General features: G+C 47.3%; 1 protein-coding gene and 1 long non-coding RNA gene across 3 annotated transcripts in view; one reads left to right on the top strand and one right to left on the bottom strand.

The window, feature by feature from the left end:
• SLC22A15 (solute carrier family 22 member 15) overlaps positions 1-810 on the bottom strand; it is a 44,514-nt gene extending 43,704 nt beyond the window's left edge. For both annotated transcript variants that reach the window (XM_081120484.1, XM_081120485.1), the window contains exon 1: positions 639-810. In XM_081120484.1, coding sequence (XP_080976610.1) covers positions 639-725 — 87 coding nt within the window. In that variant the 5' untranslated portion in view covers positions 726-810. The remainder of the gene's footprint in view (positions 1-638) is intronic.
• A 100-nt stretch (positions 811-910) lies between these two features.
• LOC308548651 lies at positions 911-3,292 on the top strand. The gene is made up of 2 exons (XR_013997645.1): positions 911-1,560; positions 3,108-3,292. It is a non-coding gene; the product is annotated as an uncharacterized lncRNA (long non-coding RNA).
• The last annotated feature ends 10,165 nt before the right edge of the window (positions 3,293-13,457 follow it).

The following is a 13,457-nucleotide window of genomic DNA, read 5'->3' as shown; positions in this document are numbered from 1 at the left end:
GCGCTGTCCCCTCGCCGCCTCCAGCCGGCTGCCTCTGGACGGGGCCCCGCGCAGCTCCAACCAGAGAAACAGACCCGTGCATTGGCCGCCCCAGGAGCGGGAGCCCCTGGGACCAGTGAGAGGCGGCGGGCAGGCGCCCAGAGCGCAGGAGGTCGCCCCAGCGGCGGCCTTTCGTCGGCCGGCGACCCCGCGCTCCCCGCGTTCCGGCTCCGAGGTGCCAGTGTCCCAGGTTAGAGCAACTCTGCACCCTTACTACCCGGTTCTTCCGCTGAAGGGGCCCCGCCCCCGACACACGCACGCACACACACACACGCACGCACACACACACGCGCGCACACGCACACACACACACACACACACGAGCGCGCGCGCACACTCCTTCGCCCACGCGGGGTGAGGGGTGGCTGGGCCTGGGGAGCCGCGGGAGGGGGAGGGGCTGGGGCTGGCAGGCTGGGCGACCTTGGTGATCAGGACCCGGCCCCGCCCTCGCGGGGGGTGAGGCGGGGAGGCCCCTGCCTCGCGTGTTCGCGGAGCCTCAGCGTCCCCGCCCCGCGTCGCTGGGGGAGGGGAGACGGGGGCGCCCCGCCCGGGGCCGGGAGCAGGGGACGCGGGGCGCCGTCCCGGCGGCGCGGACTCACCTGCAGCAGCGCCGCCAGCAAGAAGCACAAGTACATCTGGTAGATGCCCATCTCCCCCGCCACCTGGAACGCCTCCTCCACCTCCATGGCGGGCCGCCCCCTCCCCGCGCCCGCGCCCGCGCCCGCGCCGGCTCTGGCCCGGCCCCGGCCCCGGGGGCAGCGGGAGGGGCGCGCGGGGGCCCGGGTGGCGCGCGGAGGGCGCGCGATGGGGCGCTGGCTGCCGGCCCCGCCCGGCGCTTCCTGTGGCCGCGGCGCAGCGAGGGGCCGGTCCCGCGCGGCCGAGAGGAAGAGGAAGTGGCTGGCGCGCGGCATCCTTCCCGACGCGGCCCGGAGCCGCCGCGCGTCCCGCCCAGCCCGGCCTCGGGCGCGGGGCGCCACCCATGCTGGGCCGCTGGCGGCGGCTCCGCGTTTTGTCCTTTTGTATAAAGCGGTCTGACGCGGGAGGCGGGGAGGGGGCGTTCTCGGTCCTCCGCGGGGCTGTGCAAGCTCCCTCTCCAGTCCCGCGAGCCCGGCACAGCCGGGATAGAGCCGCCGATGGAAACGCGCGGCGCGGAGGAGACGGGCGACCGGCTGCGGGGCGGGAGGCGCGGCCGCGGGGGTGTCCGCGGGACAAACGGCAGCGGGAGGGCTGGACAGGTGAAGAAAAACGTTAGTGCCCGGAACCCCCCGCCTCCTGAGGCCGCAGTTGAGAGCCGCACCCTGGCCAGTGTGCGGGCCAGACCCTCAAAACACTGTACTGAGCGGGAGGCGACCAGCTCATGTTTCATCTGCGACTTTACGTCTTTTCTTCCTACTGACCTTGTCTGGATTGGCGGTGGGATTACTGTAGTTTAGCAAAATGAGTTGGAAGTGTTCGGTAAAACTCCGTGAAACCATCTGGACTTGGGCTGTTTTGCAGGGAGAGCGTCTTTATGACAGACAGGTAGGTAGGTGCACGGGTGTGTTCCTGAATTAATTTTGGTTATTTTTTTTCTCTAGAAACGTTTCTACTTTAGCTAGTTTTTTTTTAACATTGTTTTTGGAATAAACTTGTTCATCTTGTTCTCTTAGGGTTTTTTAAAATCATCCTCTAGCTGTATTTAAGCCCCATTTTTCTTTTTCCTTTCTTTTTATGTTTTTGTTGATTTCAGAGAGAGGAAGGGAGAGGGAGAAACATCAGTGATGAGAGTCACTGATCGGCCGCCTCCCGCACGCCCCCCGCTGGGGACCGAGCCCGCAACCCGGGCCTGTGCCCTGACCCAGAATCCAACCGCGATCTCGATGCTCAACGGCTGAGCCAGTCGGCCGCTCAAGGCCCCATTTTCAGTCGTACTATTGTCCAACTTTATTCTTTTCTTCTTATCTTGCCAGAGGTATGTCTGCTTTATTATTTTTTTAAAGAACCAGTTTTTATTTTGTGATTTTTCTATATTTTTTTGTTTTCTAGTTTATGGATTCCATCAGTTCCTTTCTTTCCTTTTGTTACTCTGTAATTTTCTTTTTTTACTAGCCACATGACTTGACAATTTAGCTGACCTGCTTTCAATTTTCCTTTTTTAAGAGTGATTATACTTAAGGCTATATGCATTTCTCTCTGGGTACCACTTTGCTGTGTCCCACAGGTACTGTCATTGCCTTTAGTTTTTAGGTATTTTTATTTTACTTAATTTATTTTTTTAGAGAGAAAAAGGGAGGCGGAGAGAGAAAGAGAAACGTTGATCGGCTGCCTCCCTCACATGGATTGAACCCAAAACCTAGGTATGTGCCCTGACGGGGAATGGAACCCACACCCTTTTGGTGCCCAGAATGACACCACTTCAGCAAGCCACCCGGCTAGGGCATTACTCTTACATTTTCAACATCCGCATAACTATGCACTCTTCTACAATGTTTATAGTTATTTAACGTATCTATTTTCTTTATAACCTACACAAGATTCCAGGACTGCTTTATCTGAGAAAACTGAGGAGACATAAAAATGTTATGTTCTGGAGAACTTTGCTGCCCCTTTAAGATCCTGCCCCTCCCCCTGAGCCCACCTGGGCCCAGCCTGAGTCCCTCGCCCTCACTTAGGGGCATCCCCAGCATCCCAGCTTCTGAGCGTGGCTGGGGAACAGCCGGGCTGATGAAGCCCTCCTGAGGCTCGGGCGCTGTCGCAGGCTCTCCGCCAAGTTCCACTTCCAGGGCATCCTTCCCCCACCTAACCCTTCTTTTCTCACTTCTCTTTTTCTTAAGTCCTTTTTCACCATAATTTTATACTACCTGTCTCTTTTATAACTTAAGAATAATGAACATCTGGGGTTTTTTAAATAGTAAAAAATTTAAATAATGCTTAGGATAGGGTATCTATCCCATACACGCGTTTTGGGCTATGAGGGGTGAAAGGTTAGCTTTATCTGGGGAGTTACATAAAGCTTTGAAGCTACACTTTTAAAATGTTGTCATAAAACCTGCACGCCTAACCACTGTGTCATGTCTTTTGCTTCATAGGTCATCTGGTGTCCCAGAAGTCTACTGACATTTGCTGTGCGGGATGGTAGGATTCCTGTGTGTTAAGCACTGTAGCAAACCCTTGGATGTCAGTGTTGTATCCCAGCCTAAACGTACCCGGACTTACTGCCTTTGAAAAAAAATCTGAGCAGTGTTCTTTCCTTCTGCATAAACCTTCATGCTGAGATGGCCCTTGATTGTCAGTATGTCACAGCAACATGTCTTGATAAGGTCGATATAAACCCAGCAAATATGAAGGGAATCACCAGGTCACAGGGAAACCAGGTTTTGTGGGCAGATGTCTCGGAGGAAGAAGTGAGAATACAAAGGAAGCAAAAAGGAAACGGAATCAGTGGTGAGATGGGCATGTGTCCATCATCTGGCCGCTCAACCAACACCCACCATTCAAAAACCATCCTTAAGTTGGCAAAGCACATATACTAAAATAGATCTAAGTTTAATGTGGATACATAGGCCATGTTTATGTCTCAAACCTTAATTCTAAAATTTCTTACATGGGAGAGAGAGACAACTACAAGATACAGACGGAAATGGTGAATTCAGTCTGTGTTGACTCAGAGGTCAATACATTAAGCTGTGACTCGGTAGGGTAGTGAAAATGTGCCCTACAGAAGGACAAATGCCTCAAAGCTCCCCAGGATTAAAATCTGGATTCTTCTGAAACTGCCTGAACCACTTTAGTTGGTTGAAAAGTGCACAAAGATGATGATAACCTGCATATCTTAGCCCCAACTGGGCTTTATAAATTAAAACCAACAATCTACATTGCTTTCAGGAAATAGGACGCCAAAGTCAGTTTCAGAGAATCAAGTTTGATACACTTGACCTACTACTAGGTCTCAGAAAGAGAGGTCACCAATCCGAAACCATTCTGAAACTCATAAGTATTAAAATTCATTCAACAAATGCTTGCTTTCTGAGCCACTAGCTATACCGGGCATTGTTCTAGGTGCGAGGAATACAGCTTTTAAACAGCAAGGCCTCTCCCTCTCCCTTGGGGTGCTTGCATTCCAGAGAACACTTTCTTCTTGGTAGTGATACTGAGTGGGATGGGTGGGCGAGAGCCAGGGAGAGGAGAGGAATTGTTGACTATGGAAACTGCACACTTGCTGCTCTGTGACCTGATCATGAGCTCAGCCCCAAATCAAAACATAACAGCGTGAACCAAGTAGATCAGACTATAAAGGAGCCTTTATAATCCATTAAGTTGTCTTCAGTCTAAGGGCTCTTGTCCCTGTGTTTATCAGCTATAAGAAAAAAGTAGCCAAGTCTTATCTCCCAATAGTGAAAGTCACTTAGTAGAAAGTTACATTAATGCACAAAATCACAAAGAGAATTTGCATGATTTTCAGAACCAAATTAATCCCTAATTTACTGGCATTCAGCTATTTGAGCCAAAAGATCACGTTGCATTTTAAACAATATAAACTCATCTACTTCCTCAGTCTTCATTTGCATGAGAAAAGTGAGTTATTCTCAGCCAAACAGAGCAAATCAAATCCTCCTGTCAATTTTCTGTTCCAGCACAAGATTGAGAATGTTCTCAGTTTCATTTTCCTCTCCCACCGGGGCTAAGATTCTTCCTTCAACCTTTTTTTAGTCACAGGACCTTTTGCAAATCGAATGAAAGCTAATGGTTCATCTCTGGAGAGGGTGCTCTGGTACCGACACACATTTTGAATACCATTTTTAAAAAATCGCTGAGTCTGACCTGCACATTATAAAAAAAAAAAAAAAAATTATAGATTAGGGCTACAGGAGGTTAGATAATAGATTTACTGAAAGTCACACAGTTGGCAGAGCAGCACACAAAACCAAGTTCTCAAAAGTGTGTGGGTTTTTTGTTTAGTTGGTTGGTTGGCTGGTTTTGTAATCTGAGACCACTCTTAGGTATAGGCCCTGTCTCTGAACTATTTTTCTCATCTGGAAATACTAACATAAAACATTATCTCTGTAACACATTTGTGCTCTCACTCCTTACAAACAGAGTAAATAGGTCCCCAGATGTACAGTTTTAAGGTTGGGGCTCTAGCTGAATAGGGTCTCTCCTCCCTGTCTCGCAAGCCAGGAACTCTAGTCGGGACGTATAATAAACCACCTGTGACAAGGGGCCACCCGCCTTCTGGACTGTGTCTCTTCCAGAGACCTGCCCTGCGGGCTGACCATTCCCACCATTCCAGCCAGTCCTTTCTGTTCTGGGCCTTCTTTCCAGCTTCAAGGGGAGACAGTCTCTTGTCCAGCAGATAGAAACACACCTTACCTAGGCTCTGAATGATTCTTGCCCTTATAGTTAGTGAAAGGTGTCCTACGCCTTTCAAGTTTTCGGGGCGCTGTAGTGAGGAGCTGGGACCTCAAACAGCCACTTTGTTAGTTCTCTTGAGGTTCATTTTCAAATAACCTGAACCAGTCTGGTGAGTCCCTCCTGTAGGTCCCCTTCCCCTATGGTGCAGACACATTCGGTCCTGATAGGACCTTTCAGAGACACTCGTGTATGTTTGTCTGCCAGCTGCTTTGGACCAAGTGAGTGTCAGTTACTGCCCTGGGCTGTGAATCAGGGAGTCCCTCAGAGGCGACTTAGGTCTGACCTGCACAAAAAGACCCCAGACTACTAAACTCTGGAATTGTTTTTCTTATATTTACAAATTTTCTACCCTCTCCTAACTTAAATACTCATTGTCTCTTTCAGCCTTGTCTCTCACCCCTTGTCCGCCTGCTCCCCCTTTGCAGCATTCTTGAACTGCCTGCCACAGATCAGATGACCCATCTTGGTAGAACTGGGCCTGAAGAAGTCATCGGGTCCTGAGCCAAACACTGAAGGATCGCATGAGCTCTGTGCAAACTATTTTCAAATTTAAATTCAAACATTTGTTGAGTCACTAAGTGCCACACACCCTGGCCTGCACTGTGCTGTGTTTCTTACGTCAACCTCAGGACCACCCTGCCAGCCTGGTAAAAGTTTCCCCGTTATGCAAACACAAGCTCAGGGCCAGCAAGGGCCTTGCCAAAGGTCAAACAATTAAAAGGATACAGAGTTGGGATTAAGCCCAGGCCTTTTGGCACAACTTCTGCCAAGTCCTCCATTCTTTTAGTTGTTGCTGATCTGCATGCTCTAAATTGCCAGTTAATTAACCTCTACTGAAATGGTATTTGATTTCCTTTTACCTCTACTGAAATAGTATTTGATATCCTTTTTTTCTAAAAACAAGTTACTTATAATTTGAAACGCTTTCTGACTTTAGACTATTCAATGGCCTCGTAGAGATTAATTAGCAAATGGAAATTTCCTGCAAGGAAAAAAAAATCACTTTATAACAATCACACTTCAGTTCTTGTCCAGTAGAGCTCTGTTTCCACCAGTCTGGCAGTTCTGTCCCAGTACAGGAGCCACCTTGCCTCAGAGCAGGTTTGTTTATTGACTTAGCAACACTTACTGGACCATTTACAATGAATAACTCACTTAGTCCACAGTAGAAACTAATAATATCATCTACATATTACAGATGAGGAGAGTGAGGTTCAGAGAGATCTATTTGTAAGTGGCACAAGCAAGATTTGAACCCTAGAATTTGTGTCTGGAGCCCTGGGCTATATGCACTACACCACAGTTCCTGCTTTGCTAACTCTGTGCTGGGTCATGCAAAGTAAAACAATAGCACAGAGGAGGGATAGAAACAGGCAGGAGCCAGCAGACCCTTCTCCGTGGCACGACAGAGGAAGTATACAAGTGTGTGTGTTTAGAACACCTTCGACATAAGTAGAGCAGGTTGTTAAATCAGAAAAAAAATATCTTTCATAAGGAAGTGGATTGATGTGTTTCATTTGTACTCATGAAATGAAAAAAAAACAATTGCATTTTGCTTCTGCGTTTAGAGTCCATGGCATGACAAATACCCTCAATTCTGCTTTATCCACAGAGGGGAGCAGAGGGGTTCTGAAGGCCCCGGTCTCAGCACAATATATTCAAGATCCACCCTCCATTTCAGTGTTCCCTGGGCTGCAGCCTATGGATTAGTTTGAAAGAGGAAGAATGGGGCAAAACTAAAGAGATGAAGGATGGGTTAGTTCACAGGTTTTCTCTTTAAAGGTTGATGAGAAAGAGTTTCAGACAGGATCGTGCGGTCGTAAGGAACAGAAATCCACCAGTTTCCCGGAAAGCCCAGGAAACACCAGGAGCCCCAGGGCTGGGTCCGCTTAGGGTCTCTGCTTCTCTCCCCCCTCAGCCCTCCCCCTCCTTTCTGTCTCTGTGTCTCTGCGTCTCTCTGCACATCTTCTCCACCCTTTTCGCTCCACCAATCACTACCTTGTCCTCTATTTCCTGGAGCACAAATTTCACCTCTCATAACATTAGCTTTTGTGTGATTTTGAATCAGTTTGACATCAGAGCCTCCCTTGCCTTCAGCTGCACTGCTAACTCACTATCTGTTTCCCAGCTCCTCTAAGATCTGTTCGAATGGCCCATCTTTGCAGGACAGGCTGCACAACCCACAGGCTACTCTCTAAATTGGTGGCCTTTGGGCAAGTTATCTATCACTCATCACTGTCCAATTAGTATAAAAAATGTGTGCTTCAGCTACAGGGACTGGGCAGAGCTGGACTTTTTCCTAGAGGGCACGTGGGTGGACAAGCTCCATGACCGAGTCCAGTGCAAGGCGGGTGAGGCTCAGTTACAGTGAGCACATTGCCTGGAGCCACACTTTAAAAGTAGCCTCAGTGTTCGTGCCACTGACCTTACTCTACATTAAAAAGTGATAAATGTCTTTATGGTCCTTTCAGAACAAAATCCTTTGGACGGACTCCAAGGTAGATGCTTTTGATCTCAGCTTCAGCCAAGGCTGAGCAGGCTTATGGAGATTTTGTGGGAAAAGCCTGTCACTTTCCTTTCTGATAGTGGTGTAAGTAAGTGAAAAGCAAGGCCTGGTACCCTGAGCGATCCCGGGCCTTTCCAGTGAGGCAGGCCTGGGTCCTTGCCCTTTGCACCACATGGACCCATCTCAAACCTTATCCATAAAACACAGGTAACACGGGAATATCTTTCTCACGGGAAGATGTGAGAATTACATCCACACAGAAGCAGTTTTCATAGTACCTGGCTCCTATTAAGTACTCGATAAATGGTATTTGTGAGCAGCTGTATCCCTTGTCCCAGGGTATCCTTCAGGATGTATTCATTTTGGGGAGAGGAGGCCATTAAAATAGAGACTTGGGAAATATGGTCTACATTCTACTAATGGTCTCTCTACTCTCTGGCCATCTTTTGAAACCCTCAACCCCAACAAGCACAATAGAAAGAAAGAAAACCTCATTCTCAATGAACCAATTAAACCACCTCGTTACCAGTGAGACTGCTTAGGTACAAACAACAGAAATCGGTTCTTGCAGATATAAGCAGGGAACCAGCGCTGAACTGACAGGTAGTGGGTTGCTCCCCAACTCACTGGGAAAGCCAGAGAGCGAGGGTCAGAAAATGACCAGGAACAAACCGGTGAGGAAAGGAGAGCCACCACCACGATCACACCCCTGCCACTGCCTGCGGAGAACCCACCGCTGGGCCCACGAATAGCGGGTGTCCGGGCGGCTCGCCCCCAGCACTGGACCTCGCTGCCGCTGGCCTGGGAACTGCTGGGGCGGCTGCAGAAATCGGCTCTCTGCTGTCCCTGGTTCCTTTTATATATATTTAAGACCTTATATTTTGGCCCTGGCCGGTGTGGCTCAGTTGGTTGGGCATCACCCAGTGCACCAAAATTGCTGGTTTGATTCCTGGTCAGGGCACATGCCCCAGGGTTGTGGGCTCGAACCCCGGTAGGGGGTGTGCGGGAGGCAGCCGATCAATGTTCGACTCTCATGTCGATGTTTCTCTCTCTCTCCTCCCTTCCTCTCCCCCTCTAAAATATATATACACTTTTTTTTTTAAATAAAAAGAATTTATAGTTTGCAGAGTGGTTTTAAGTATACAGACAAATTGGGGACACACAGAGATTCCCACTGCCCCCGCGCCCACACGCACAGCCTCGCCCATTACCAACATCCCCCCGGAGCGGTGCATCTGTTCCAACTGCTGAGCCTTCCCGGGCGCATCACTGTGCCCCAGAGCCCACAGTTTAGGTCAGGGTTCACTCTGGTGCTCCATTCTGGGGGTTTGGACAAACGGACAATGACACGTATCCGCCCTTCCAGCACCAGAGCATTTCACTGCTCTGAAGATCCTCTGCCCCCCCTGCTCGGCCCTGCTGCTTTGCCTCCCGCGCTCCCTCACTGCAGGTCCGTGGCAGCCATCTCGGCACCACGAGGGGGACGTTACTAAGCAGCTGAGGATGGCGGATGGGGGTCTGGCCAGAGCCTGGTTCTTGGAAGACACTGCTGAGCCGCTGAATCCGCCCTCAGACTGCCTTCCTCCCTGCTGCCCATGATGCCCATTGCTATGATTTAGGTCACTTTTAAGTGTATTGGAATAGCAGTATTTAAATCCAAATGCACCCTTACTGGCCTATCCCCCGTACATAGTTGGGCTCAAAAGCCCTGGCCTGTACCAGAGCTCCCTTTAGGCCTGTTCACCGCTGACACGAGGAGCCTAAGCTGGTCAGGTCCTAGTTCAGTGGGACCACCTACTGCTTTGTCCCGGGCTGTTCCTCTTTCGGACTCTATCCTCTGTATCAGTGGGGCCTGTTACGGGGAACATATGTGGAATTTTCCAAGTGGGAGGCATAACTTCTACTTTCTTGATTCCCAGATCGGTATATTCTTGCTGTGGCAGAAACCTAATCCTAATTACCTCCCAAAGGCCATTCTCCAAATCCCGTCACATTCAGGGTTTGGGGCTTCAACATATAAATTTTGGAGGGACATAAGCATTCAGTTCATAACAGGTACTATTTTCAGTAATATTTATGAATATATCATTTCCTTATTTCTCAAATTCTGAAGGGAAAAGTCATGCATCTATTCATTGATTAGGTGATTATTTTCTTTTTGAAAAAATTTTTATTGATTGATTTGAGAGAGAGGAACATCGATTTGCTCTTCCGCTTATTTATGCATTTATTGGTTGATTCTTGTATGTGCCCTGACTGGGGACCGAACCTGCAACCTTGGTGTATCAGAAAGACGCTCTAACCAACTGAGCTACCCGGCCAGGGCCTAGCTGGTCACCATCATTATTTTGGAACATCTACTGTGTGCCACACTTGCACTCTTTCAGGGATTGAAAACCCCAAGACTCACAGAGCTCCCTGGAACCCAGTGTAAATATCCCCTTACCTCCTCTCTGACTGGCTCCATTAGCACCTATTCTATTGAATAAATTTCCCGAGAGTTTTTATACCTTTTTTCCTTAGATCTCCACCTTTCTTTTCATGTCGCTCAGCAAATGGAAAAGGACCACTGCTATGTGCACCCCATGCTTCCCAGTGTGACCTCCCAGCAGCTCTGTTTTTGCAATTAGTTTTTATCTCCTCAAAGGAGAGGCCCTCTCTGCCCACAGGTACTATATTTGGCTGTTATTTAATAATTAATTGCTTAGATTCACAGTTTTTCTCCTCATTAATTCTAGCAGGCATCTAGTTCACTGGTAAAGATTGATTCAGATTTTTTAAATGGCAATACTCTTCCCCCCAAACAAATTTTAAACACATGTCTACATAACATTAAAAATTATGTGTAAAACAGAAATATAGGGTGGTTTCCCATACCAACACCCTCATAGAAAAGGGGTCAGAAACTCCGTTGCTCTGGGAACATAAGAAGGTTTCTCTGGTCCTCACATACCAGTTGGAGACAGAGGAAAGGATGTGTCCACACCACAGCTGTCCTCAGACATGCAGACCACTTCATTCATTCCTTTATTTGTTCTCACAACTCTCCGTGTTAGTGGTTCCCAGCCATTGTGTCATGGTGCACGTATGGGCAGAATCGGTTGTGGGAAATACTATATGTAGTTGTTACTTATATGGCTTTAAGTATGCAGATGATTTACTTTTGCCATAAATTAAGGCAGAGTCAAGGTTTTCCCCTCAGTACCATCACTGTAGGAAGTGGGATGCTATGGACACGACATGTAAGAGCACCTGGTTCTATCCTTCCTAAGCAAACAGTCAAGCTCCACCAATGACAAGCTGAACAACTTTGGTTAAGACACTCAAAATTAACAAGCCTTCAGTTCTTCATCTATAAAATAGGGGTTATACTAGGATCTAGGTTGTAAATGTGAGAATAAACTCAGAATATAAATAAAAGAGCCTAGAATATTTGGCATATATCAAGTATTCGACTAAAAAGTTTAGCACAATTATGTATAATACATAATACTTGAAAATGATGACTGTGTTGCTGGTTTATGTATTTAATCATTTTTTTAGAGTGTATCCCCCCCTCCATTTATAAAAAAAGTTTTCTGTGAAACAGTGTGCCAAAAATTAGACTGGCAGCAGCTTCATACATCTCATGCTTACCGAGTCTCTTGATTTCATTATGTTCTCTTGTGCCTGATTTAATCTCGTGATGTTTTATAAATCTAGTGTAGCCTAAGTGTACAGTATTTGTAAAGTCCACAGCAGTGTAGAGGAACGGCCTCGGCCTTCACACTCACCAGTCACTCACTGACTCACCCAGAGCAGCTTCCAGTTCTGCAGGCTCCGTTCATGGCAAGTGCCCTATACAGGTGCACCATTTTTTATCTTTGGTACTGTATTTTTTATGTCATTTTTCTATGTTTAGAAATGTTTAAGTACACAAAGATTTACTACTGTGCCACAATTGCCTAGAGTATTGAGTACAGTAACATGCTGTAAAGGCCTGCAGCCTGGGGCAACAGGCTAGGCCTTAGAACCCGGGGGGGTAGGAGGCTGTAGCATCCAGCTGTGTGCAGGGAGCTCTGTAACGTTTGCACAGTGATGAAATGGCCTAACTACGCATTTCTCAGAACATCTACCTGCCTTAGGTAGGGAATGACGACATAGAAACAAGACCAGCCGTCCAAAAGGAAGTCCTCAAGCAGGCAGCGCAGCTTTAATTAGTTGAGTATAGAGACTAATTAATATGCAAATGAGGAGCTTACCAATATTAATCATCTGTTTTACTAGGCAGCTTTTACTAAAGAGTTTCTAAGGAGTTTGCAAATTAAGTTTCTTTGACATTAAAAATCAGCTAAACGCCTGTCTGAGAATAATCTCTTCTAACTCAAGGGCAGGAAAGGGGGACTTTTTTTGGATGAAAAACGGCAATGTTTAAAACCAATTCCCATGTTGGCAAGCACCGTGCAAGAGTTCTGCATCAACCCTTTCCAGGCGCTAATTGAAACCATTTCAGCGAGAGAGACACCAGAAAACAGCTTGAACAAGAGACAAATAAGAGTCATGGTGATTTAAAGGTGTGTGAACTAGAAAGCTACATCACAAAATTTAAGTTGGTGGTTGGCATTGTTAAAACCCCAAAGAGGTTACACATGTATTAAAAACTCTTTTTATGGCCTTTATCATATACGTATGTTGGACATGTTGATGACTGGATTGGACTCTGATTTATCAGAGATGATTTTAAGTATGGAGATGGATTGCAATTTTCCTGTGGCTGCTTTACTTTTAGGATTCATTTCCATTTTGTTTGTAAAGAAGTGTTTGGGGACCGTGGGCTCAACTGCATAAATCATTTTCAGTGTCAGCTAACTTCATTACTGTGCCATTCAGCCCAAAATACAAAACCATACAGTACAAACTAATACAATACCTTTAGGTCCCCTCCTTCCAGGAAGAATGTCAGAAACGGAATTCAGTAAAGGAGACAATAGACTGGATGCATGTCTCTGAACCTCTGCTCCAGTTGAAACACACAGTTGCCCTTTAAAAAGTGTTTTCTCTGCCATCATATCCCTATGGAAATTTTAAGGAAGCTTCAAAGTGATACACTTTCAGTCAGCTCACAATCTGTGTTTCTTCTCAAATTTATGCACCTCTTATACTCTCCCCCCACCACTTTTTTATAGCTATCAGCTAGAAGTTAACAGGCCAGACAGATTTGTTACTGAGACAGTGTAGATGTTACTGGTGATGTCATCTCTTGGTTCTTGAATTCAGCAAAGAAAGAATTCAGAGCCAAGAACTCTAGTGCAAGAGGAAGTTTATTTAGCATGCAAAATGAAAGTACACTCGAAGAGAAAATTCGAGTGGGCTGCTCAGAGAGCTGCCTTGGCCTTCTAGAAAGTAAGTCACAGAAGCAGAAGAAGTGAACCAGTTGGGCTGTGTGGACTCAGGAAACAAGTTACAGAGGCAAAAGAGCCCTTAGAGAGAGATTTAGGGGATCAGCCCAAAACAAACTGCCTCTGCCCACCACTCCCCTGGT

The sequence above is a fragment of the Miniopterus schreibersii genome (genome assembly GCF_964146895.1).
Source record: "Miniopterus schreibersii genome assembly, chromosome: 19".
In the NCBI taxonomy this organism is placed as follows: domain Eukaryota; kingdom Metazoa; phylum Chordata; class Mammalia; order Chiroptera; family Miniopteridae; genus Miniopterus; species Miniopterus schreibersii.
Note: the sequence above shows the minus strand (reverse complement) of the source record. Positions and strands in the feature narration are given on the sequence as shown.